Source organism: Spermophilus citellus, assembly GCF_964194105.1.
Source record: "Spermophilus citellus genome assembly, chromosome: 6".
Classification (NCBI taxonomy): domain Eukaryota; kingdom Metazoa; phylum Chordata; class Mammalia; order Rodentia; family Sciuridae; genus Spermophilus; species Spermophilus citellus.
Window position 1 is genome coordinate 154655696 of NC_138187.1, and position 22786 is coordinate 154678481.

General features: G+C 36.6%; 1 protein-coding gene across 3 annotated transcripts in view; it reads right to left on the bottom strand.

Annotated features, from left to right (window-relative positions):
* Window positions 1-22786, bottom strand: part of RALGPS2 (Ral GEF with PH domain and SH3 binding motif 2) — a 189158-nt gene that overhangs the window by 101974 nt on the left and 64398 nt on the right. For all 3 annotated transcript variants that reach the window (XR_014022789.1, XM_081300263.1, XM_081300264.1), the window contains exons 5-7: window positions 16271-16354; window positions 8679-8768; window positions 6380-6472 (exon numbers count right to left, since the gene is read on the bottom strand). Coding sequence is in view for 2 of the 3 variants with exons in the window: in XM_081300263.1 (XP_081156389.1) it covers window positions 6380-6472; window positions 8679-8768; window positions 16271-16354 (267 nt within the window). In the remaining variant the exon portion in view is untranslated. The remainder of the gene's footprint in view (window positions 1-6379; window positions 6473-8678; window positions 8769-16270; window positions 16355-22786) is intronic.

Below are 22786 nucleotides of genomic sequence, written 5' to 3' on the forward strand. Positions count from 1 at the left end.
GTCTTCACCTTCACTGTTCATTTTCCTATTACCATTCTGGGCTTCTGAGCTCCTATACTAGAATCACTCATTATGTTTTACTTACAATGTACCAAGCTTTCTCTAGGCTGCTTCTCCAAACCTTTCCAAATTCTCTTCCAGAATTCCCCAAGAGCCCTGTGTGAGCAAGGCTCCTCAGGAGTCCTCCAAAAAAATGCTTTGACCCAGTAGATGGGTGTGATCTTGATGATTCCTGAGATGACCTCAAGGTATCGTTTCTATTGGCCAGGTGCAAAGTACTTGGCCTTTTTTTTTTTTTTTTTTTTTTTTAATGGCACCAATATCTTAGGTAACCATACAAACTTAAACACATTTCTTTTCTGGTCACACTGCAAGCTTTTCAAAACTTTTCACTCTCCCTTTTGCTCCCCATTCCATATTCATGCTATTGCCTGAATGCTGTGCTGCCTTGAAATTTCCTCTGCCAGATAAACCAGTTTGTTTGTAGGGACTCTAACCCTGCCACCTTTAAACTCAGCCTCCCACAAAGTCTCAGGTCATGGACAAAATATAGACAGGCTGTTCCATGCCAGAATGTAACACAAACAGCTACTAGTCCAATTCCCAATAGAGTCCTCATTTCCATCTGAAACCTCATGAGTATAGTCTTTACCTTCACTGTTCATTTTCCTATTACCATTCTGGTCTTCTGAGCTCCTGTATCAGAATCACCCATTATGTTTTGCTTACAATGTTCCAAGCTTTCTCTAGCCTGCTTCTCTGAACATTTCCAAATTCCCCTTTAGAAACCAATTCTAAAAGGCCTTTCTAAATCACATAAGCAGATATAGTCATAGCAAAGACCCCAATTCTCAGCTATGTTAGTCAGCTTTCCTTTGCTTTACAAATACCTGAGATAAACCTACCCCCCCCCTTTATGTGGTGCTGGGGATTGAACCCAGGGCTTTGTGCATGGGAGGCAAGCACTCTACCAATTGAGCTATATCTCCAGCCCTAAACCTATTCTATGGAGAAAACAATTAATCTTGGCTCATTGTTTCAATCCATGATCACTTGGCCCCATTGCAAAACAAAATGTCATGATGGGGAGTAGAGTGTGGGGCAAAGCTGCTTACCTCATGGCAGCCAGGAAGAAAGACAGACAGAAAGGAGCCACGGTCCCAATATTTACCTTTTGAGGGCACCCGCCCAATGGCCTAACTTCTTTCCATTAGGTCCTACCTCCTAAAAGTTCCACTACCTCCCAAGAGCACCATTATCTGGGGACCAAGGCTTTAACACCTGAACTTTGGGGACCATTCAAATCATAACAACTCTATACCAAGTAAACAATTACTCCCTGTTTGCATCTTTCCCAGTCACTAGTAACTACTACTCTGCTCTCTGCCTCTATAAATATGATCATGCTAGGTCATGTAGAATATATAAGTAGAATCAATCATATTTGTCTTTCTGTATCTACTCATTTCACACAGCATAAATCTGCAAGGATCATCCATGTTGTAACATGTTGCAGAATTCCATTATACATATATATGACATTTCATTCATTTATTCATCCCTTTACAGATGTTTGGGTTGTTTCTACTTAAAATGTTACTATGATCACAGATACAAAAATATTTATGTTTTTGCTTTCCATTATTTTGGGTATATACTCAGAAACTAACTGCTTAATCACAAGGCAATTCTGTGTTTAGTTTAGGAGAAATTTAATTGTTTTGAATCATGTTTTATCTGTAGTTTGAGTTTTCTATAAATGAGTAAATTATAATATGATAAATAAAATTACCCCTATTCTATATTCCTTTCAGGAAAAAAAGTTTCTTTTATTTTATATGCTAGCTAGGATCTCTATGTTGAAAAAAAATAATGAAAATGTACATCTTAAAAAAAAAAAAAGAAAATGTACATCTTTTCCCTTGATGCTATGGAGAATGCTCCAATATTTTCCCTATTATAGGATGTTTTAGACTTTTTGGTACATTCCCTTGATCAGTTAAAAAACAAAACAAAAACCTTCAATTCTTCAGTCATTAAAATTTTTTAACCCAAATAGGCTTTTTTAACCCAAACAAGCTTTATTTATTCTCTAACTTGATCTAGTCACTCCTCCAAACCTTTCTAGCTGTACTCTCTGAAACTCTTGGTCCTCTGCAAGTCTTAACCTTTCCTCAAGTTTCTTGTAAATTGAGCTTGGAGGTAGGTAGACATAATCCTACTACTTGCTCTTCACAGTCTCTTCCAGTTTATTATTCCACTTTCTTCCCTAAAATCCTCTGCCATCTATTAAGTTCAAGGCACTAGAAGATCAGTGCTCTCCAATACAATGCCACTAGTTAACATGTGACTATGGAGTACTTGCAACCTGGCCAGTATAGCTGAGGAACTGAATTTTTATTTTAATAATTAATATTTAATAGCAACATGTGACTAGTGGCTATCATGCTAGATAATACTACATAAGATGTCAACACATTAACGTCACTCATTTACCTACTGTTATTTTCCTATGTTCTGAAGACTTTATTAGAGAAAAAAGATCCTATGAAACAGTATTATCCTTATCATCAATCTTAGTGATTGTAATATTCAGAGATGATACTCCCAATACCCTGGTGTCTTAGTTTCTTGACCTCTCTCATCCTCCAGTGATCTTACCTTCCATCACTTTTATCTTCCATTCCTTCTGTCATCTTGAATTGAGTAATTATCTGATACCACTAGGACTTGAAATCCAGTGGCTACACTAACTTTTTACTGTTTATCACCTCCCTCCTTTTACTTGGCTTGGTTTCCTTCAAGACAAGTCTTGAAGACTCCCTCTTTCATCTCTTGCACTACCCTGGAGCCCTCTGGTACAGAGTTGAAAAATCTCAACTCTGATTAGATTCAATTCTTAGCTCTACTCCAGATTTAAGCTGAGCACATGAACCTAGTTGAAGAATACATAACTTTGTTGACTGGTTTCACTTTATCAAAAATCTCATGTATATTCTTCATAAAGGCCTATCAAATCTATTATGTTCTCCTACTTACTATGATTTCACTCTATTGTATGTGACTTTCATTTCCCTTTCTCTTTGTTCAACCTATTACCACTTCTTCCTCAAAATTCTCAGACCTTGCTTCTTCTATTTCTGAAGAACCAATGCAATCAGAAGAATGTCTACAGAATCCCACAATATAATCTATCAAATGACCTGCATTTGTAACCAAATGCATCCCTTTTCTTCCAGTTAAAGTGGACAAACTATTCCTGTTAACTATAGTACTGGACTTAATTTATTTTCATCTATTCAAGAATAATGTTGTGTTGGAGTAACTGTTCTTTGTCTTGTGGTTTTCCCCATTCTACTATGTCATTTCCACCAGCATTAAAACATACTGTCATGAATCCCATTTCATAAACAAAACACTTCACCTCACATCTTTCCGTCTTTTACTCCTCCCCAGCTACTACCCGATTTCTTTGCAGCATAATTTCTCTCAGTCCTTTACAGCAAAATCACTAAAAAATGCCCCATTTTTTCGCCACCATTCCCTCAAATCTAATCAATTCTTCACCTCACAACCAGAGTTAAACCAATTATGGCAAAGTCACCAATCCTCTCTAATTGCTAGATTCAACGGGTATTCCAAAGCTCTCACTTTATTCAACTTATTGTCAGCATTTGGCAAAGGTGATCAATCTTTCTTAAAACAAGTGCTTAGTATGACCGTGGAAAACTCCTACCTATAATTTCCTTTGTCCATTCAAATATCTGTATCTTAAAGTGTGTCCCAGGGTTTTCATCTGTGCTCATTCTTTAGGTGATTCCATCTAGCTCTGAATACTTGATGCTGATGACCACAGTATCTCACTGCTCCCAAACACTACTTCAGACTTGTATATCCAACTGACTTTATGGATTTTTGTCTGTTTACTTTTTTAGTAGCTAGTTCCAATTGCTCCTTTCCCCCAGACTGTCAGCCACTAACTCCCCCTTCCATACTTTTTTATTGGTGCCTTTTAGTTGTACATAATGGTGGGATTTGTTGTCACATATTTATACAGGCATGCAACAGAACAATATAATTTAGCCAATATTGTTACCAAGTATTTCCACTTTCCCTCCTTTTCTTTCTTCCCCTGGTTTCTTTCCTATACTCTACTGATCTCCATTCAATTTTCATAAGATCCCTCCACCTTTCTTTTTTATTCCCCTAATTTCCCACGTCACAAGGGTGTTTATCAATTCAAATACAGTATGTGCTGAATAGAGTCATACCCTGTACGCTTTGTAGCTCTCTGAATATGAGCAAATAGCATTTCTGCTATGTGATTCAATGTCATCTCTCTGAACTCATCTCCTAGCCACTAATCCTAAGCTTAGCCCACTGTGTCAACAATGATTGCCCTGCTATTCTTTGAACATATCTTTGACTTTTTACTTGTTATCATACTCTACTTGAAATTCTCAACTTCCATATATCCACATAAATGGCTTCCTTAATTCCCCAAAGCATTTATCTGCTATAGTTTAGACCCGGAATGTCTCCAGAAGGCCCACATGTCAAAGGTTTGGTCCCCAGCCCAAGTGCTGGGAGGTGGTGGAACATGTAGGAGGAGGATAAGTAGAAAAAGAGAAAGTTAGGTCACCAGGGGTATATCCTTCAAGGGAATATTGGAACCCCAGCCCCTTCCTGTCTCTATTTGCTTCAGGTCACTATGATGTGAGCATCCTGCTCTACCATGTGCTTTCAACTTCTGAGTTGAAATAAACCTTTTCTCCTTCAAGTTGATTATCTCAGTTATGGAAAGCTAACTCTACCCACCTGTCACCTATGAGAATTCTCTTTCTATATTATATAAACAGTGTTGTCCTGCTTTCCTTTCTATCCTGTTTACTTCAGAGCACTTTATCACTATGATATATCATTTACTTAGTCATAGTTTATCTTTCTTAAGTAGAAGGTAAGCTGTAGAAGAATGAGACTCTGTATTATTTGGGCAATTAGTGCCTAACACAGTATAAAATATTTTAAAATTCAGGGCTGGGGTTATAGCTTGGCGGTAGCACACTTGCCTGGCATGCATGAGGCACTGAGTTTGAGTCTTAGCACCACATATAAATAAATAAATAAATGTCCATCGACAAATATTTAACAAAATGTTTAAAAAATACTTTAAAATTTAATACAAACACCAAAACCTCATTTCAGATTAATGTAGTTGTTAGCAAATAAAATAACTCTTCCATGCAAATACATGAGGGATAAAAATATCAGGGGGGAATAAAAATTAACTTGAAGGAAATATATCTCATTTCTAAACTATAGTAGAAGTCAAGAGTATAATGCTTTATCCTAAACCTTTAAGGATGGAACTCATAATTGTATATTGATAAGCATTTCCATTAGTCCATGAAATTCAAATTTTAAGAGAATGAAGGCCATAATTAAAACTTTTTACCCAGGTGTTCTTATAATATAACTAAAAAGGATAAGTTCCTCCACACTGTTTTTCTAATACAGAAATCCACCTGGTTTTCATAAGAAAACGTCTGATTCTTCAAGTACTAGGAAAGGCAAAAGCAGCACTTGGCTAAGTAAAACCAAAGTGATATTTTAATAACAAAAAAGTTTTTAAAGTCAGGTCTTTAAGCACGAGACCTTTAAAACACATTAATCCTTTGTAAAAACATGGAGCAGACTCTAAACAAAATCACTGGTCTTAACATTAAATAGTACTGAATATAAACACATTTAATTCAATCTAAAATATTACATGTATTACATGTATTCTGAGTACAGAATCCAAAATCATGCAAAGATGAAGATAAACAAATTTGCAGATGTCAAAAATTTAAACTGTAACCTTGTCAATGTAAAAGAACCAAAAACGATTAACACAACATCATCAGAACATATAGTAATATCATATTAGTCCATGTTTACCATCAGATTTTCCATTAATCCTAAAGAAAAAACCATAAAGATTGTGACTAAAAAAATAATGGCAATTGAAAACAGTAAATTTAGATTTTTCCTCAAACTTACCAAAATCATAATCTTTACATGATTAAATGCCATTTTGTCTTTATACTTTCCCATTGGCAAATATGAAACACTACGTCAAAGATACATAAAGAGGATACAAAAATGATTCTCTAAAGAGAAGAAACCAAAGTATCAAACTGTAGTCTATCCACAAATTACCTCATAAATCTGGTCAATCACTTAAGGAGAGGAAAATCCAGGTTTCAAAGAAGAAAGTACAAAGTAATTTAAAATTCTTATCTATTTAATATTAACCTTTCTAAGAACTACAAAAGAAAAATATATCGTTACCTCCCACAGGAAATCTAACATTCATTAATTAAGGGAGAATACTCACCGCCCATGTTTTCGTCAACCTGAAAATTGGGGCACTCTGTAAGCCAGAAACCACTGCCATGAGGGCATGAAGGTTATTCAGCTCATATAGTTTCTGAAGATTTAAGAAAAGGGGGAAGAATGGACAAGAAATTTAAAAGCAAATACAAGAAAAATAAAGATTAGAAAGTACAATGTAGACAGGTGGTAATGTTCCAGGATTTACTACCCATATGCCTGAGATCTGTATTTAGAGTACCTACTCTGTTTACAGTAAATGGTTTTCAGCCCACAAAACAACTTCCATGTTTAACCCTCATATTGTCCCCAAGCACTGGGAATAAATCTGCCTCTAAAAGGCAGATTTAAATGTATTTAAAAAACGACAGTTATGGTTCAGTATCAAGTTTACCTGGTATGAACACACACTCCGACTCCAGCAGAAAACTCATTCCTTACACTGAAATATTACTAAGCCTTTGCTTTGTGTTCCAAGTTTTAAGAAAGTTTCTACTCAGGATGCTCATCATTTTTCCTGCCCATTATTCCAGATCTCCTCAATTCCTTACTTCTTCCTAAAACCCCAGATCCTTTGTTTCTCATTCATTTTATAGGGTGCATACAGAAAATGCCTATCAACTCTAGGTTCTATTCATTTGCCTAGAGATTTAACATTTATTCTAATTTGCCTGATAGCATTTTGTCATACTTCCTGATAAAATTTCAAAGGTCCTGTCTAAAAATTTAGTCATTTTGGAACAGTTCTATCTCTGTTACCAGGTAAGCCCAGGTCTAGAAAATGCTGTGGGTAGGATATTTAAATAAAAACCCAAAGAAAACAAATAAAAACAAAATAAAAAACATAAAACAGAATATATATCTTTACACAGAAAGGTAATTTAACCTAGTTCGGAAACTATCCATTTAATATTGTATGTGAAGCATTTACTATAGATTAGGCACCACGTTCAACTCTCCATATGAATAAAAAAGATTTATAAGGAAAAGAACCCCTGTCTCAGTTTCTAGCATTGTGGCATGCCCTACAAATTTCAGACTTACCAGTTCCTATAATCTCGTGAGCAATTCTTAAGATCTCTTCATACACGTTTATATTGAGTGTTATTAGTTCTGTCTTTCTAGAGGACAGTGACTGACACAATCTTCCAAAAGAAGAGTCAGACCTGCTAGTTTTATAGCAAACTGAATACAGAGTGCAGAGTCAGAATATAGGAACTTTAGAGTGATGAGAAAAAAATCAATTACGAATTAGGGCTTGGGAAAAAGGCAAAGGCTGTCAAATATAACTCAAGGCCTGAAACTTAAGAATTAAATGATTATTTCATGAGAAAGCTAGGGTATGTTTGATGGGAAAAATTTGGTGATTTTCAGTGTAACATACATTCTGTTTTAAAAAATATGTAATTAAAAAACCGGAAAACAATAATAGAAATCCAGAATCTATGAGAAAAGTCATTAATTTCTACTAGCTAAAAACCATTATTTATCTGACTTATCACAAAGAATAATTTTATGAGACTTCTGCAAAATATCATACTTGTAGAAGGCTAGCTCTGCCACCTAGTGCCACAGAATTGTTGCCACACACTCAAGGAAAACATGGGAAGAGTCATGTCTTACAGTAGCTATGAACAGGGTATTCTCACCTTATTCTATCTTCTTTCATTCATGGGTGAGTTAATTCATGTATTTATTATAAAAATCATGAACAATGAGTTTGGCTACAATTACCATAGTTCTTAGTGGACTTAATATAAATCTGGAGTTGCTTCAGGTTTATCTCACTATCCTCTTTAAATTCTAAGTATCCATGAAATCAATACTCTGTTACTCCTGCTATATATATATTGTCTATGCCACACAATCACTGCTCAGTTAACATATTTGGTAACATCACATACACTATTTTTTAAAGTCATTCTCCCCATGGCTGGCAGGGGTTGATCTATTTCAGAAGCAATTCTGTTTTCACCTATTCTATCATATACGGCTTTCTCCATCACCTTCAGAATAGTCTCATATTTCATAAATATCATAATCTGACCTCTGTCTACTTATCCAGTGATACAGACCATTCAATTTTGCTACTGAGAGAGGAGAATGAATATAAAACGGGAGGAAAACAAGAGAAATAAAGGAAAAGGCAGAGAAAACAAGCATTCAATCAAAAAACTGACATATTATTCAACAGGTACTATTTTCCAGTATCAATAAAACAGTAAATAAAGTATTACCAGCAAATGCTGACTAAAAACTTTTGTGAATAGTTGAATTACAGAATAAAAACAAATTTTTCTTACCTTAGCAGTTTTAATATAGTGGCTTAAAACTTCTGCTCTAATTTTTAATGTTTGAGCATGAAGAATCTCTCTTACAACCCAAAAGCTTACCTGTAAATAAAAATTAAAAACTATTGAAGGGCAAGATTATTACTTGCTAGGATCAAATTAATGATGAAAACTACTTGATGAACTTCCTACAGTGGTTTAAAAAACAATGCTTTTTTTGTGCCCTTGATTACTTATATATACACAGCCAATCTTCAAATATTGTACACTCTTTATACACAAAAATACAGATGTGAGTGTGCAAAGACATAAAAATATCATTAATTAATGAAAGTTTATATAAAGTTTTTGGGAAAAGAGCTAAGAGAATGCAAAATGAAACTACATAAATACAATTTTTTTTTTGCTGTAGTTTAAAATATTTTGGCAAAATTAGGTTAAGTTTTAAAATCAGACATTGTAGAAGACACTTTATAATAGTATGTTTTTCTGTGGTTGTATAATCCTACACTGTCATTTGTTTAAACTAACCAGAATTATAAGAAGTGAAGGTTCCCAAGTAGTTTTCTTTTTATGATTAGAACAAAATAAATGCCATAAAATATACCTATATATATCCAAGTTAGCATTCTCAAATTAAACTGCATTTCAAAAATGGGATGCTTTCTAATTCAAAGAAACCATTTTCTTGATGTGGAATTTTCCAGCTGTGGTGTCATGCCAGTGCCCAAGAAGGTTTGGATTTTGCAGCATTTCACATTTTGATTTTAGGATTAAGAATGTACAACTTGTATTATCATTCTGAGATCGCTGTTTATCATGTAGAATGAAGCAATGAGTGAACTATTAGACTGTATCATGCTCTGTGTTCTTTGGAAAGGACCAGGATGCAGGATGTAAGAGAAAGAACATGAAGATATAATATGAAGAGTTGGAATAGAAACCCTAGTCCTGAAAATCTGAAATATCAATATGAATTCATGACATATTTCAAACAGCTGTATATTATACATGGATATATAGATAACCTAGCGGTATCTGCTACAAAGGCCTAGAAATCATGATCACCAAATAAGCAACAAGCATCCCTGGCATCCAGGTCCATTTTCCACTATAAGAAACCAGGACTTCTTCCAAAAATATAGATTCCACACAGGGGGAGAAAATACACAAAATGAACCTGTAACATCCTGGCCTACCAGAGGATAAAGAAATTATTAAAACCTACTAGGGTTATGACAAAGACATGAATGTCAATCTGAATAGATTCCCATTGGCCAAAGATGGGACAACATGAAAATGGATTGAAACTCGAAACTCTTAGGTTTAAATCAGCTCATAATGATACATGTTTTTTTTTTTTTTTTAAATATGGTCACCATTTGCAAAAATCAGAGTATGTTATACTACACCTGTATATAATCTAGGTGTGGGAGACTGCACTAGTCAAAATGCCCGGGTTCTGCCATAGATAATTGGTAAAGAAAAGAAAGGCATAAAGGGGGAAACTGTAGATTCAAAAATTGTGAACATCAAAATTTAAAACCTGGCAAAATCTAGTGTTCAGGATCCAAATTTAGGAGACAAAACAAGAAATGTAGGGAAGTGAGAGTATTTGTTAAGTAAAGAGAATATTTGCTTTTCGAGGAAAAAGGATGTGACTGGGGTAGGCACATGGATGTATTTAATCATTTTATAATGTATGCATATATCAAAATACCATGTTGTACACATGAATGCATACAATTTGTCAACTTAAAAATTAAAAAGTTAGAACAGCCAGAATGAACATTCCCTGAAGATAGTAACCTTTATTTTTCTTGTTCACTGACATATCCCAAACACTACAACAGTGCCAGGACACAGAAGGAATAAACATTTATCAAAAGAAAATGGGAGATGAAATCATTTTACACAAATTGAACTGCAAAGTGTGATGACAGTATTGATAAGAATATGCAGAAAAGAAAACTCTCATAATACTACTCTGCTGGTAGGAATATAAAGTGTACAGGTTTGGAAAATAAAGACACCATCTTTTATAGGTAAGCATGAATATTCTCTGACTCAAATTTTACATCAAGGTACATATTTTTCCAAATAGATCACTATTTCTTTACCCATTTCATAATATTAATTTAGTGGGTCTAAGTAACAATTTTTTCCCTTTATTTATTTATTTTTATGTGGTGCTGAGGATTGAACCCAGAGCCACACATGTGCTAGGCAAGCACTCTACCACTGAGCCACAACCCCAGCCCTCAACTGATTTTTCTAACAGAAAAGATCAAAGTACCTATCATATAAGTAAATTTTGTTTTGGCTGTGTTATGTGTTGAGTTGCAACGTATATTTTATCTTACTATAGGTCATAGTCATAGAAAGCCACTGCCTAGAAAGAATGTATTAAACAAGTGTAGCAAAAGACTCAGGATAGTCACAACAACATTCTTTGTTAAGAGCAAAAAATTAGAAAATATACTTCATGGCCACCCTCAAAAGAATGATAAACTCATTCTGATACATTCATGCAATGAAATCCTAGAGAGCAGTGAAAAAAATCAATGAACTATAGCTATAGTAACACCATGGATACCTCAGAGAACCACACCTGATGCAAAAAGTCACAGCAGTATGACTGTTGGTGCTAAGCAAGGCAGGCACCTTCAGGGGAAAACTCCTGTATTAAAAGCTCCTTTAAAATTGTACTTTCTTGCGGCGCACGGTAGTGCATGCTTGTAATCCCAGTGGTTTAGGAGATTGAGGCAGGAGAATCATGAGTTCAAAGCCAGCCTCAACATGTGCTAAGCAACTCAGTGAGACCCTGTCTCTATGGCTGAGTATCCCCGTTCAATCTCTGTACTGCCCCGCACCCAAAGCCCATTCTTTTTGTTTCAAAGTGTTTCTGAAACAACTTGCAGAAGGTCACCAAGCTACCCTGACTCTTTTTTGGGGGTAATGAGGATTAACCTCTGGGGCACTTGACCACTGAACCACATTCCTAACCCAATTTTGTATTTTATTTAGAGACAAGGTCTCACTGTGTTGCTTACCACCTTGCTTTTGCTGAGGCTGGCTTTGAACTTGCAATCCTCCTGCCTCAGCCTCCCAAGCCACTGTGATTGCAGGCATGTGCTACCATGCATGGCCTCCTGACTCATTATTTTAGGCAAACTGAAGTATACCTGGCTTGTTATAATACTGGACAGAACATGCCCAGAAGTGTTTGGGTCCACCATCTGAACCTTTTTGACCATGGGGTCTATGACCATGAGTTGAGCATGCCCACAAATATATCTGCCATCTTACATTCTTGAAATATGACATTAAACTGAGCATGCTCAAAAATGCACACTTTAAATTGAGCATGCTCAGGAACATGTCTGTACCTACAATATTTCCCTATATGAACATGTATAAACTCTCTGAATAAAATCACCATGCTTCCATTTCTCAGAGGTCACTGCTTTAGAAATAACCTTAGAAATAAATAACACTAAGGTTATTTATTCCTTTCCTGCTGTGGGTTATAGTCTTTCTCCACTTTTTATCTCCTGCTTGTGGTTTTGGCTTTGTGCTTACCAAGACGGGAACACATTACATTCAGTTACATGATGGTATAATGTACAAAGATGAAAAGTAAGCATGATTATACAACATGTTGATACAAATCTATATGCCTAATTAAGGACACAAATATTTCCGGGAAATATACAAAGGAATTATGAAGGAGTTAAAAAGTCTATTAAAAAATGAGAAAGAAAAAAAAAGCACATATACAATTTTCTAGATAATGATTACTTGTTGAGTGAAAGTAGAGGGAAAAGTACATAAAAACATTTCAACAGTGTTTAGTAATATTCTTTGTGGTAAATTCAATTGTGTATTATAATGCTTTTTAACATATATTGGGTTAATCATATAAATAGGTCATTTTGGGGGGCTAAAAATGGCTGTAAGTGGGCAATTTCATATGACTCAACTACTTAACACACTCTTTGAACTATACCAGTTATTTCATAAAAAAGTAAATCCTAGAACATTTATTCATTATAGATGCTTTATTCAGGGTTTTATAATCATATGTACAAATCTTATATTCAGAGCCAAAAATACGTAATACCTTAAAGATAGTTACCTTAACTTTTTGTTATGGAAAACCACAAATGTTTACTGAATTAAACAGATGATAATAATAATACACACCAACTATCCTTAACAATCAAGTCATTGGCAAGCTTTTTACTTCAACTGTCATACTCCCATACCCTGTAATACAATGAAGCAAATGAGACAACATAATTGCTTCTATAAATATATTTTTTAAAAAGTTCTTTTTAAGGGAGCTAGGGTTGTGGCTCAGCAGTAGAGCGCTCGCCTAGCACGTGAGAGGCCCTGGGTTCAATCCTCAGCACCACATAAAAATAAATAAAATAAAGATATGTGTCCAACTACAACTGAAAAAAATTTTGAAAAAAAAGTCCTTTTTTAATAAACAAAACCTTTTAATTCCTAAAATACATAAGCTTCAACACTACCATATATCTAGTCAAATTTCCCATTATTTAAAAGGAGCAAGAGAGCATTAAAAAGAACTTAAGAGGGGCTGGGTTGTGGCTCAGTGGTAGAGCGCTTGCCTAGCATATGCAGGGTGCTAGGTTTGATCCTTGGCACCACATAAAAATAAACAAATAAAATAAAGGTTTTGTGTGCAACTATTAAAAAAAAGATTAAAAAAAAGAACTTAAGACAATTTTCTCTCGAATTAAAAAAAGGGCAGGAAGTCATTGGCTGGATGACATGATCACATCATCAGAAAAAATATCTAATATACAGTGATTTTTTGAAAGAATGATATATTCAAGTAAAAAAATACAAAGATCTACTTAAAATTAATCATAAGAAAAGGAAAAAAAATGGCAGAAATTAGAAAACTGAAAAACTGATTCCTGAAAAAGGCAAAGTGTACAGGGTAAGACTCACTGCTAGTTTAAGACAGCTAAAATAAAACTCAAGCAGGTGGTCAGTCCTAATGGCTTCCTGATGGCTTGAAAAGACACGACAGTATCCTGATTAACAAATGAGGTGAAAATTTTTAGAACGGAGAGAGAGACAGAGGGAAATGTCCCAATAGATGGACAGAGAAGAAAGCTCTCTAATCAAATCTCCAGCTGACCATGGACCCTGTTGCTTGGGGAGAGGAAACTGTAAGACCAACTGAAAACAAAACCTAGATGGCTGAAAGAAATTATCTGCTCCCCAAAGAGAAACAGAATTTGGCATAAGGGGACTGCTTGCTAAAATAAAAACCAACACCCTCAGAATAAAACAGAGTCCAGAATCTCTGTAACATATTGTCCACAATGCTGACTATAAATGAAAAAAACTATGAGACATGCAGAGAAACAGATCGAGAACTGAAGAGAGAAGGCATTTGCTGGTGCAATGGTGCATGCCTGTAATCCCAGTCAATCAGGAAGCTGTGACAAGAGGATCACAAGAAGTTTGAGTCTAGCCCTGGGCAACTTAATGAGACCCTGTCTCAGAATAAAATATTTTTAAAAGGGCACAGGATGTACCTCAGTGGTAAAACACCCCTGGGTTCAATGCCCAGCATACCACCTTCACCCCACAAAAAAGAAAGAAAGCATTCGATAGAAACAGACACCCCAAGATAACCATTTTGTTGGAATTAGTGACAAATAAATGCAATGTGGGATCCAAAATAGTATCTTAGAACAATAACAAAATATTAGTGGGAAAACTAAATCTGAGTAAGGTCTTTAGTTAATAGTTATTGTACCAACGTTAACTTCCTGATTCTGTTAACTGTACTAATTACAAAAGCTGCTGATATCGTGGGGAGTATGGACAGACAGAAACTCTCTGAACTATGGTTTCATTTTTCCTAAGTCTAAATTAGACTTTCCTTTTCTTAATGAATACGGCTGTCTAAAGACACTCATTTAAAAAATAATGATGCATGGTCTCCAGGACCATAAAAATCATTCAATAAATGCATACAGGTTCTCTTTAAAGGATTCATCCCAACTTCTTTTCTAATGTTAAATTTCAGATCTCCTGTGACCTTCTAGAAAATAATGGAGTAATGGAAAAACTATGTAAAAAAGCTTATGAGAAGATCAACTACAATCTGGAATAAGGACAAAAGCTTTTGGTATTTTGTGATGTGTTTGACAACATTTTAGCTTACTTAAGCACGAGAGAGATAAAAGCTAAGATCAAATTTTTGAGTATTCTAAAAATGTTTTTGTATATTAAAAAAGTTTACTGTGATGATAAATTATGACCACCTCAGAAAAAAATTTAAAGTAACTGTTACATAGCTCAGATATGCAATTTAGTAGCTCAGATATGCAATTTAGTATAAAATATATCTTCCCTCTATGCCTCTAATGGGTTTAATCTAATTCTTAAAAACTTCCATTTTGGGGAGTTCAGTGAATAACATGAGAATCTATTTGCTATAAACCCCTAGAAATGCTGGATTAAATAAAACAAAGTTAACAACAACAACACACACGTACACACAGATACGTATGTCTGAGATGAAAGGATTTCCATAGAGACCAAACACAAAGAAGGAAACAGCAAAGAAGTGGTTACAAAAGTGGACCCTGCAGCTGTCCTTGGAAAGTTTCCTGACTCAATGACAGATGCTTGGGACTTCAGACTCCTTCAGAGTCAACATAGGCCTCACACTTCTCCTTTCTATCTCCATTTCTACCTAAAGGCTCCTCAAAGGGCTGTAATCTCAGTGAAAAGGTAAACTAAATTCACCTACTGGAAGAGGGAGAAAACACACAAGTTTATCTAGGCTTTGGGATACCAAGGAGAAAAAATTAGTCTCTCATAAGAATTTGTAACCAAAAGCCTTTCCTTAGCTGGATTTAGAATTTAAAGTCCCATTATAGAGAAGCGTAGATATCCCCCAACCAAAACATTTAACATAAGGAATAGTCCCAGGTCAGTGATAGCTCCAGGAACAACCAAAGCAAGCAGCCCCCAGAAGGGATATACCCACAACCTGGTCGGCAGTAAATTTCCACAGACAAAGCTAACACAGGCACGAACTTTCCATGCACAGATACCAATCAGCTAAGAAAACACACCACTATAAAGGTTAGTAGAGATAAACAGAGAAGTATCCCAAGAACTTCAGATGATAACACAGAAACTATAAAATAAATTGCCCCAAATTACTTAAGAAACTTTTTACTTTTGTAACTAAGAATATGACACTATGGTAAAAGCATATAGTTTGAAACAGATAGAGCACATCTGAGAGAATTAGTGAGCTGAAATACAGACTTGAAGAAATCCCTCAGGATGGAACACAAAAGACAGGTGTGAAAACAGGAAAGGTTAAGAGACAAGCAAGAAAGAAGGCCAACTTTCAACAAAAGGACTATAATAATTATAGAGGGAAAAAAGCAAAAATCATGAGAAAAAAATATTTGAAGAAATACTGGCCAAAAATATTCCAGAATCGATGTGAAAATTAAACAATTTCCTATTTAGAAAAATTATGTACTAAGGAACAGAATTTCAAAAACTAAGCATCAAAATTGTAAACAACTCACGTGATTAAATCTTCTTGTGAAGGCAACTGCATTTGGTGCAGAACTATATTTTTCCTTCTTATTCCATCCACAACTTGAAAGCTCCTGGAAAATCAGGGTGAAAATTAAATATGAAATAAAGAAACAGCCCTATTTTCTTGTCATATTAAGGATTTTTTAATATTAAAAGAGGATATGTGCACTTTTCTGGAATGACCATGCTTAATAAGAACATATAACCATTCAGAACCCCTCAACCCCAAAATAGTTTTTTAATTTTAGGGCTAAAGTGCATGGCCTTTTTCACAGTCTCAGATTTGGCAAGTGTGTGGTGGGGAAGTCAGCACCTTCACATATCACTGACAGAGCATAAACGGGTATAATCTTTATGGAGAGCAGATTGGCAATTTCTGCCAATATTTTAAATATGCCTACATTCAATACAGTAATTTCATTTCCAAGAATTTCTTCCAGATATATTTAGAAAAATACTCAATGATAACAAGGCTGTTCGTGCAGGACTGCTTGTAATAAAAAAAAAAAAACCTGAAAGGTTAAATGTATATTAATAAAGGGCTTATTAAATTAATTAGGGTAAATCCACCTAAGGAATACCACATAGAATGTGTGAGATGTTAAAATGTAAAAACTAACTAAGGGTCAACAAATAAGTCTTGGGGCCCAAATCTATCTCCTGCTCGTTTTTTGTTTACCATGGCGCTGGGGATTGAACCCGGAACCTAATGCATGTTATTAGGTACGTGCTCTGCTTCTGGGCTACATTCTCAGCCCTCCTATTTCTGTAAATAAAGTTTTACTGGAACACAAGAAAAAAAAAATCCTATCTATCTATCTATCCACCCATCCATTCAGTAAAATCACAAAAGCAAATTCTGCTGGAAGAATATGAGAAAGCAAAATTATCTAACAGAGAAGTAAACTGAAATTCCATATACAGAATATTGTAGATTCTTTGGGGAAGAGATCTGAGTCCTAAGAAGAAAGATGTAGAAGTAATGAAAGCTGAGTACCTCACAACTCACACTGAAGACTTCTAGTTGTCAAGCCCCATTCTGTCACCAGTTTCCACAATCAGCTTTACAGTATCTTACACTGAAAAAAACCTCTAATCAAAGTGTTCTTAATTCCCCTAGGACTAATCGATTATTCAATAGACTTCAAAAGGCCCAAGAACTTGAATGTAAAAAACAACTTTTTACATTAACCTCTATTTGAAATGGGACATCTCTTTATAATTATAAATATAGGCTATAGATAACAATAGTATTGGCAATACGTGTACTTATTGCCAATAAAAATCAGATATTTCCATATATTATAGTTGGTGCAAATATTTCGAAAATATTTATACTCATCATTACTTCAAAATTATGATCATTGTTAGAGCTACCTCTTATTTTACTGAATATGTTAATAAACAAGTACATATACTGATATAGAATAGTTTTGAAAAATATTCAGATAAGTATATTTTACTAGAACAATTTTTTTTTAATTTTAAAGAGTTTCTGTCAATAAGCTTCAGCATGCAAAAGGGGTTATGGTCCCATGTAGGTTAATAACACTGTGGAATACAGGAATAGCTACCCAACAGAGACGGGTGGGGAGGGAGGGAGGAGAGGGAGGGAGGGAGGGAGGGAGAGAGAGGGAGGGAGGGAGGAGAGAGAGGGAGGGAGGGAGGGAGGGAGGAGAGAGAGGGAGGGAGGGAGGGAGGGAGGAGAGAGAGGGAGGGAGGGAGGAGAGAGAGGGAGCGAGGGAGGGAGGGAAAGAAGAAGAGGGAGAACAGAGACACACACAAACACACACAGACATACCATTCATAGGAAAAGAGGAAAAAGAACTCGAGTTAGGCCAGGGAACAGAAGAAAACTGAGAAAAGAAAAAGATAAAATCATATAATTATATGACGAGAAAAGCTTTTAGACGAGAAAAGCTATTGTATCCAATTAGGCAAAAATAAGAAATAATAAGAAATGGCCTGCCTAATGCTCAACACATTAAAAAAAAAAAAAGATGCAAACCAGACAGAGCATGACATCACAAAATTGCAGGATACTGATGACAACAGACATAAAGTCTGTCAGAGATTCAAAACCAGAACAACAAAAAGTAGATCACATATAGAAAAGCAGGAACCAGAAAGTATCCAAGAGCAGCCCTGGAATTTATTAGACAACTGAAAGAAGCAGTACCTTTGAAATCCTTGAGTTCTACATCCAACAAAAATATCAATTACAGACATTTTTAGACATAGCATCTCAATTTGCCTTCTATCTCAAGAGAACCAGTGTAACACCTGCTCCATCAAAATAAATTCACAAACCAAGAAAAGGGAAAGGAGTCAGGTGTATCTAGGAAATACAGGAACCAACATAGAAACAAGGTATTTGATTAGTCCCTAAGGGTGATCCTGGGACCTTAAGAAGAGTCAAGAAACAAGCAAGAGATTTCTTTCTTTTCATGACATATATGATATATATATATATATAATAAAGATATATATATATCTATAGAGTTTTATTTATTTATTTATTTTATGTGGTGCTGAGGATGGAGCCCAGTATCTCACGCATGTGAGGCAAACACTCAACCACTGAGCTATAACCCCAGCCCCAAGAGAAGAGATTTCACAAGAGAAAATCTAGAACAATGAAATCAAATTCCTGATGTGTTTGAACCTATTAAGAGGAGAAATTGGTGATAGATACAGAGTGAGCTAAAGTAAATTTTCAGTGCAAAGAAAACAAAATTTGAATAATCACCACTCAACAGTAAAGAATATATAGTTACACAGTCAAAACCATGATATAACTAGAGGAGGAAAAAGAATTGTGCTAATTTATTATATAAATGGCAATCACCATGCCCTTTTCTTAAGTCTCATAAAATGTGTTTGGCTCCTGTGATCTGTCTATTGTCAACTCATTTCATATGACTAAAATTATTGAACCCCTTTTGGGTGGAAAAGAGAAAAATTTTAACTTCCCTATAGTCTATTTTTCTTTTTGTCTTAGACACTAGGATCTCCTTCCAAGTCACACTAGAATATAATCTAAGAAATAAATTCTGAGGGAGGGAACATGGCCGCCGACGGGGAAGCAGTGACTCTAATGTCTCCACATTAACGAGATCAAAAAGACCCTTTGGAACAGCGGCAGTCTTCACACTGAGGAACTCCTAGCAAAATTCCATGAAGAGGGGTCCGGCCGGGATCTGGTAGGTCTATTAGAAGTGTCGGTTTGTGGCCGCTGGGACTCGGGGCCTGGGGACTGTGGTACTTGCCGACCGTCGCCTCCCCCGCCCCGCGCGCGCCGCTGGAGCGCGAGCCAGAAAAACACGGACCGGGACTCGGCGCGGCTGGCTAGAAGCCGGGAACGCCGGGGGCAGAGAGAGCGACCAGGGCAGCGCTGGCTGTGGAGGCCGTGGAGGAGAGAGGCGTGGGAGCTCGAGGCAGAGACACACCGGAGAGAGCGAGCCAGCACCCCGCCATCATCCCGAAATAGCGAGAAGAGGAAGATGGCGGCGGGAAGTGAGTAAGTCTCTCCGTGTTCTGCGCCCCGCACGGCTGCGTCTGAAAAGCTGAGACTGACAGCTGCGACTCAGCATTAAGCCATCCAGCCTAGGCGGCTGGTCAGCCCTTCTCATCCTGCGGAGGTGGATGCCTGCCGGGCCTTCGTGGGTAGTGGCCGCAGGGTCCAGGCGGGGCTTGGGAGACAGTGGGGACCCGCCCGTGGCGTTGGTCGCCCGGCAGGGGGAGGCGAACTGTCGCCGTTTGCCGAGGACACCACTGTGGCAGAGGGCTGGAGTCGCAGGGCTGCAGCGCAGGAGATAACTTCATTGAAGCCTGCTGCTACAGGTGTGTGGACACCTGGCTTTCCCTCTCCACGAATCGGGGAAACCTTAAGAGCCCCTCCCAGCTCTCCCGTGAGTGCTACAGCCAGCCCGAGGGAGTCAGAGGTGGTGCGGGACTGCCGCTCCCGCCAGGGCTGACTGCTGAGGTCTCTTGCACCAGCTACAGGGGTGTGGCTACCGGAGGGCAAGTAAACTTCGCTGAGGATTCTCAGCACCAAGCTCTACAAAATTAGGGTCTGAGGGAATGGCAATCTGGAGGAGTGAGCCCAGTCGTTCATGAAAACAGGGCTCCCGGGAGCAGCAGACCTGGCCTGTAGCCAGTACTGTGGTGAGAGGGGCCTGGCTAGAGAAAAAGTGGAAGGGATTGGACACAAGAGGAGGCCCTAGGCACTCAGGTTTGGAGACTCGCCCAGTCTGGGAGGAGCTGCTGCACAGTGATTGGTTCCCGCGTACTGACGGGAAAGACTTGAACTGGTGGGCACAGCGCCACCTAGTGGAAGAGAAGTTAATCAAACTCTAAGACGGCATTTATTAGGTTTTTTTTTTTTTTTTCTTGATTGGGGTTTTTCTTTCATCTTCATTTTTCTATCTTGTTTTTTTTTTCTTTCTCTTTTTTTTCTTCTTTCTCTTCTAATCTTCATTTTAATTTTTTTTAATCATTATTAATATATTTTTTAAATTTTTGTTCTTTTTTAGTTCCTATTTCTTTCTTCTTTTGTCTGTTCATTTTTCTTATCCCCCTTCCTTGAATTCTACCTGCCTACTCTCATTCTCCTTAGTGACTTCCTCCCTTCCCTTCTAATACCTTTCCTCCCTAGCATCAAATAAATTTATAGGAATAAACAGTAACTCAGCAGTCAATCAGAACAAGAAGCAACATGAGCAGCTTCAAGAAACAAGGAAGAAAAGGAATACAAACAATGCAGGATAGCCTAAATATTCAGGAGGACCTAGAGTCATCAGAAAAATGGTCATATAAAGACCTCAAGGAACACCTTAGACAGATGGAATGGAACATCAAAGAGGATACAAGACAGCAAATTCAAGCAGCGAAAGAACACATTGAGAATGAATTACATAAACACCTAAAAGAAGAAGTTAAGCATCTTTATCAGGAGATAGAGATTATAAAGAATAATCAAACAATAATTCTAGAAATGAAGGAAACGATAAACCAGATTAAAAACTCAATGGAGAGTATCACTAACAGAGTGGAACAAGTAGAAACCAGAACGTCAGATAATGAAGACAAAATATACCATCTTGAAAAGAGTCTAGCCAACTCAGAAAGGCTGGTAAAAAATCACGAGAAAAACATCCAAGAGATTTGGGATAACATGAAGAAGCCAAACTTACGAGTCATCGGGATAGAAGAAGGTACAGAGATTCACACCAAGGGAATGAGAAACCTGCTGAATGAAATAATTACAGAAAACTTTCCAGAAATAAAAAAGGAAACAGATATACAAATTGAAGATGCATACAGGACACCGAGCACACAAAATCACAGTAGACCAACGCCAAGACACATTGTTATGAAGATATCCAATATACAGAACAAAAAGAATATATTAAAAGCTACAAGAGAAAGGAGACAGATTACATTTAGGGGTAAACCAATACGGTTAACAACGGACTTTTCATCACAGACACTGAAAGCAAGAAGGTCATGGAACAATGTATTTCAAACACTGAAAGACAATGGATGCCAACCAAGAATTCTGTATCCAGCAAAATTAAGCTTCAGGTATGACAACGAAATAAAGATCTTTCATGATAAACAAAAGTTAAAAGAATTTGCAGCCAGAAAACCTGCATTGCAAAGCATTTTGAGCAAAACACTACACAAGGAAGAAATGAAAAACAATAACCAAAACCATCAGTGGGAAGTGCCTCAGTAAAGACAGAGGGCGAGGGGAAAGATAATCACGGAGAAACAAACTAAATATTTAAAAAAAAAAAAAAGGATAAACAATCAAACATGGATGGAAGTTCAAACCATATATCAATAGTAACTCTGAATGTTAATGGCCTAAACTCTCCAATAAAGTGACATAGGCTGGTATCATGGATTAAAAAAACAAATCCAACAATATGCTGCCTCCAGGAGACACATCTGATTGGAAAAGACATACACAGGCTCAAGGTGAAAGGATGGGAAAAAATATACCACGCACACAGTTCTCGTAAGCAAGCAGGAGTGGCCATCCTCATATCGAATAAAATCGACTTCAAGACTAAGTTAATCAAAAGGGATAAACAAGGGCATTATATACTGTTAAAAGGAACCATTCACCAACAAGACATAACAATTATCAATATTTATGCACCAAACAATGGTGCTGCGACATTCATAAAACAAATTCTCCTCAAGTTCAAGAATCAAATAGACCACAACACAATAATTATGGGTGACTTCAACACACCTCTCTCACCATTGGACAGATCCTCCAAACAAAAATTGAATAAAGAAACTATAGAACTCAATATCACAATCAACAACCTAGACTTAACTGACATATATAGAATATATCAACCATCATCAAATGGATATACTTTTTTCTCAGCAGCACATGGATCCTTCTCAAAAATAGACCATATATTGTGCCATAGGGCAACCCTCAGTAAATATAAAGGGGTGGAGATAATACCATGCATTTTATC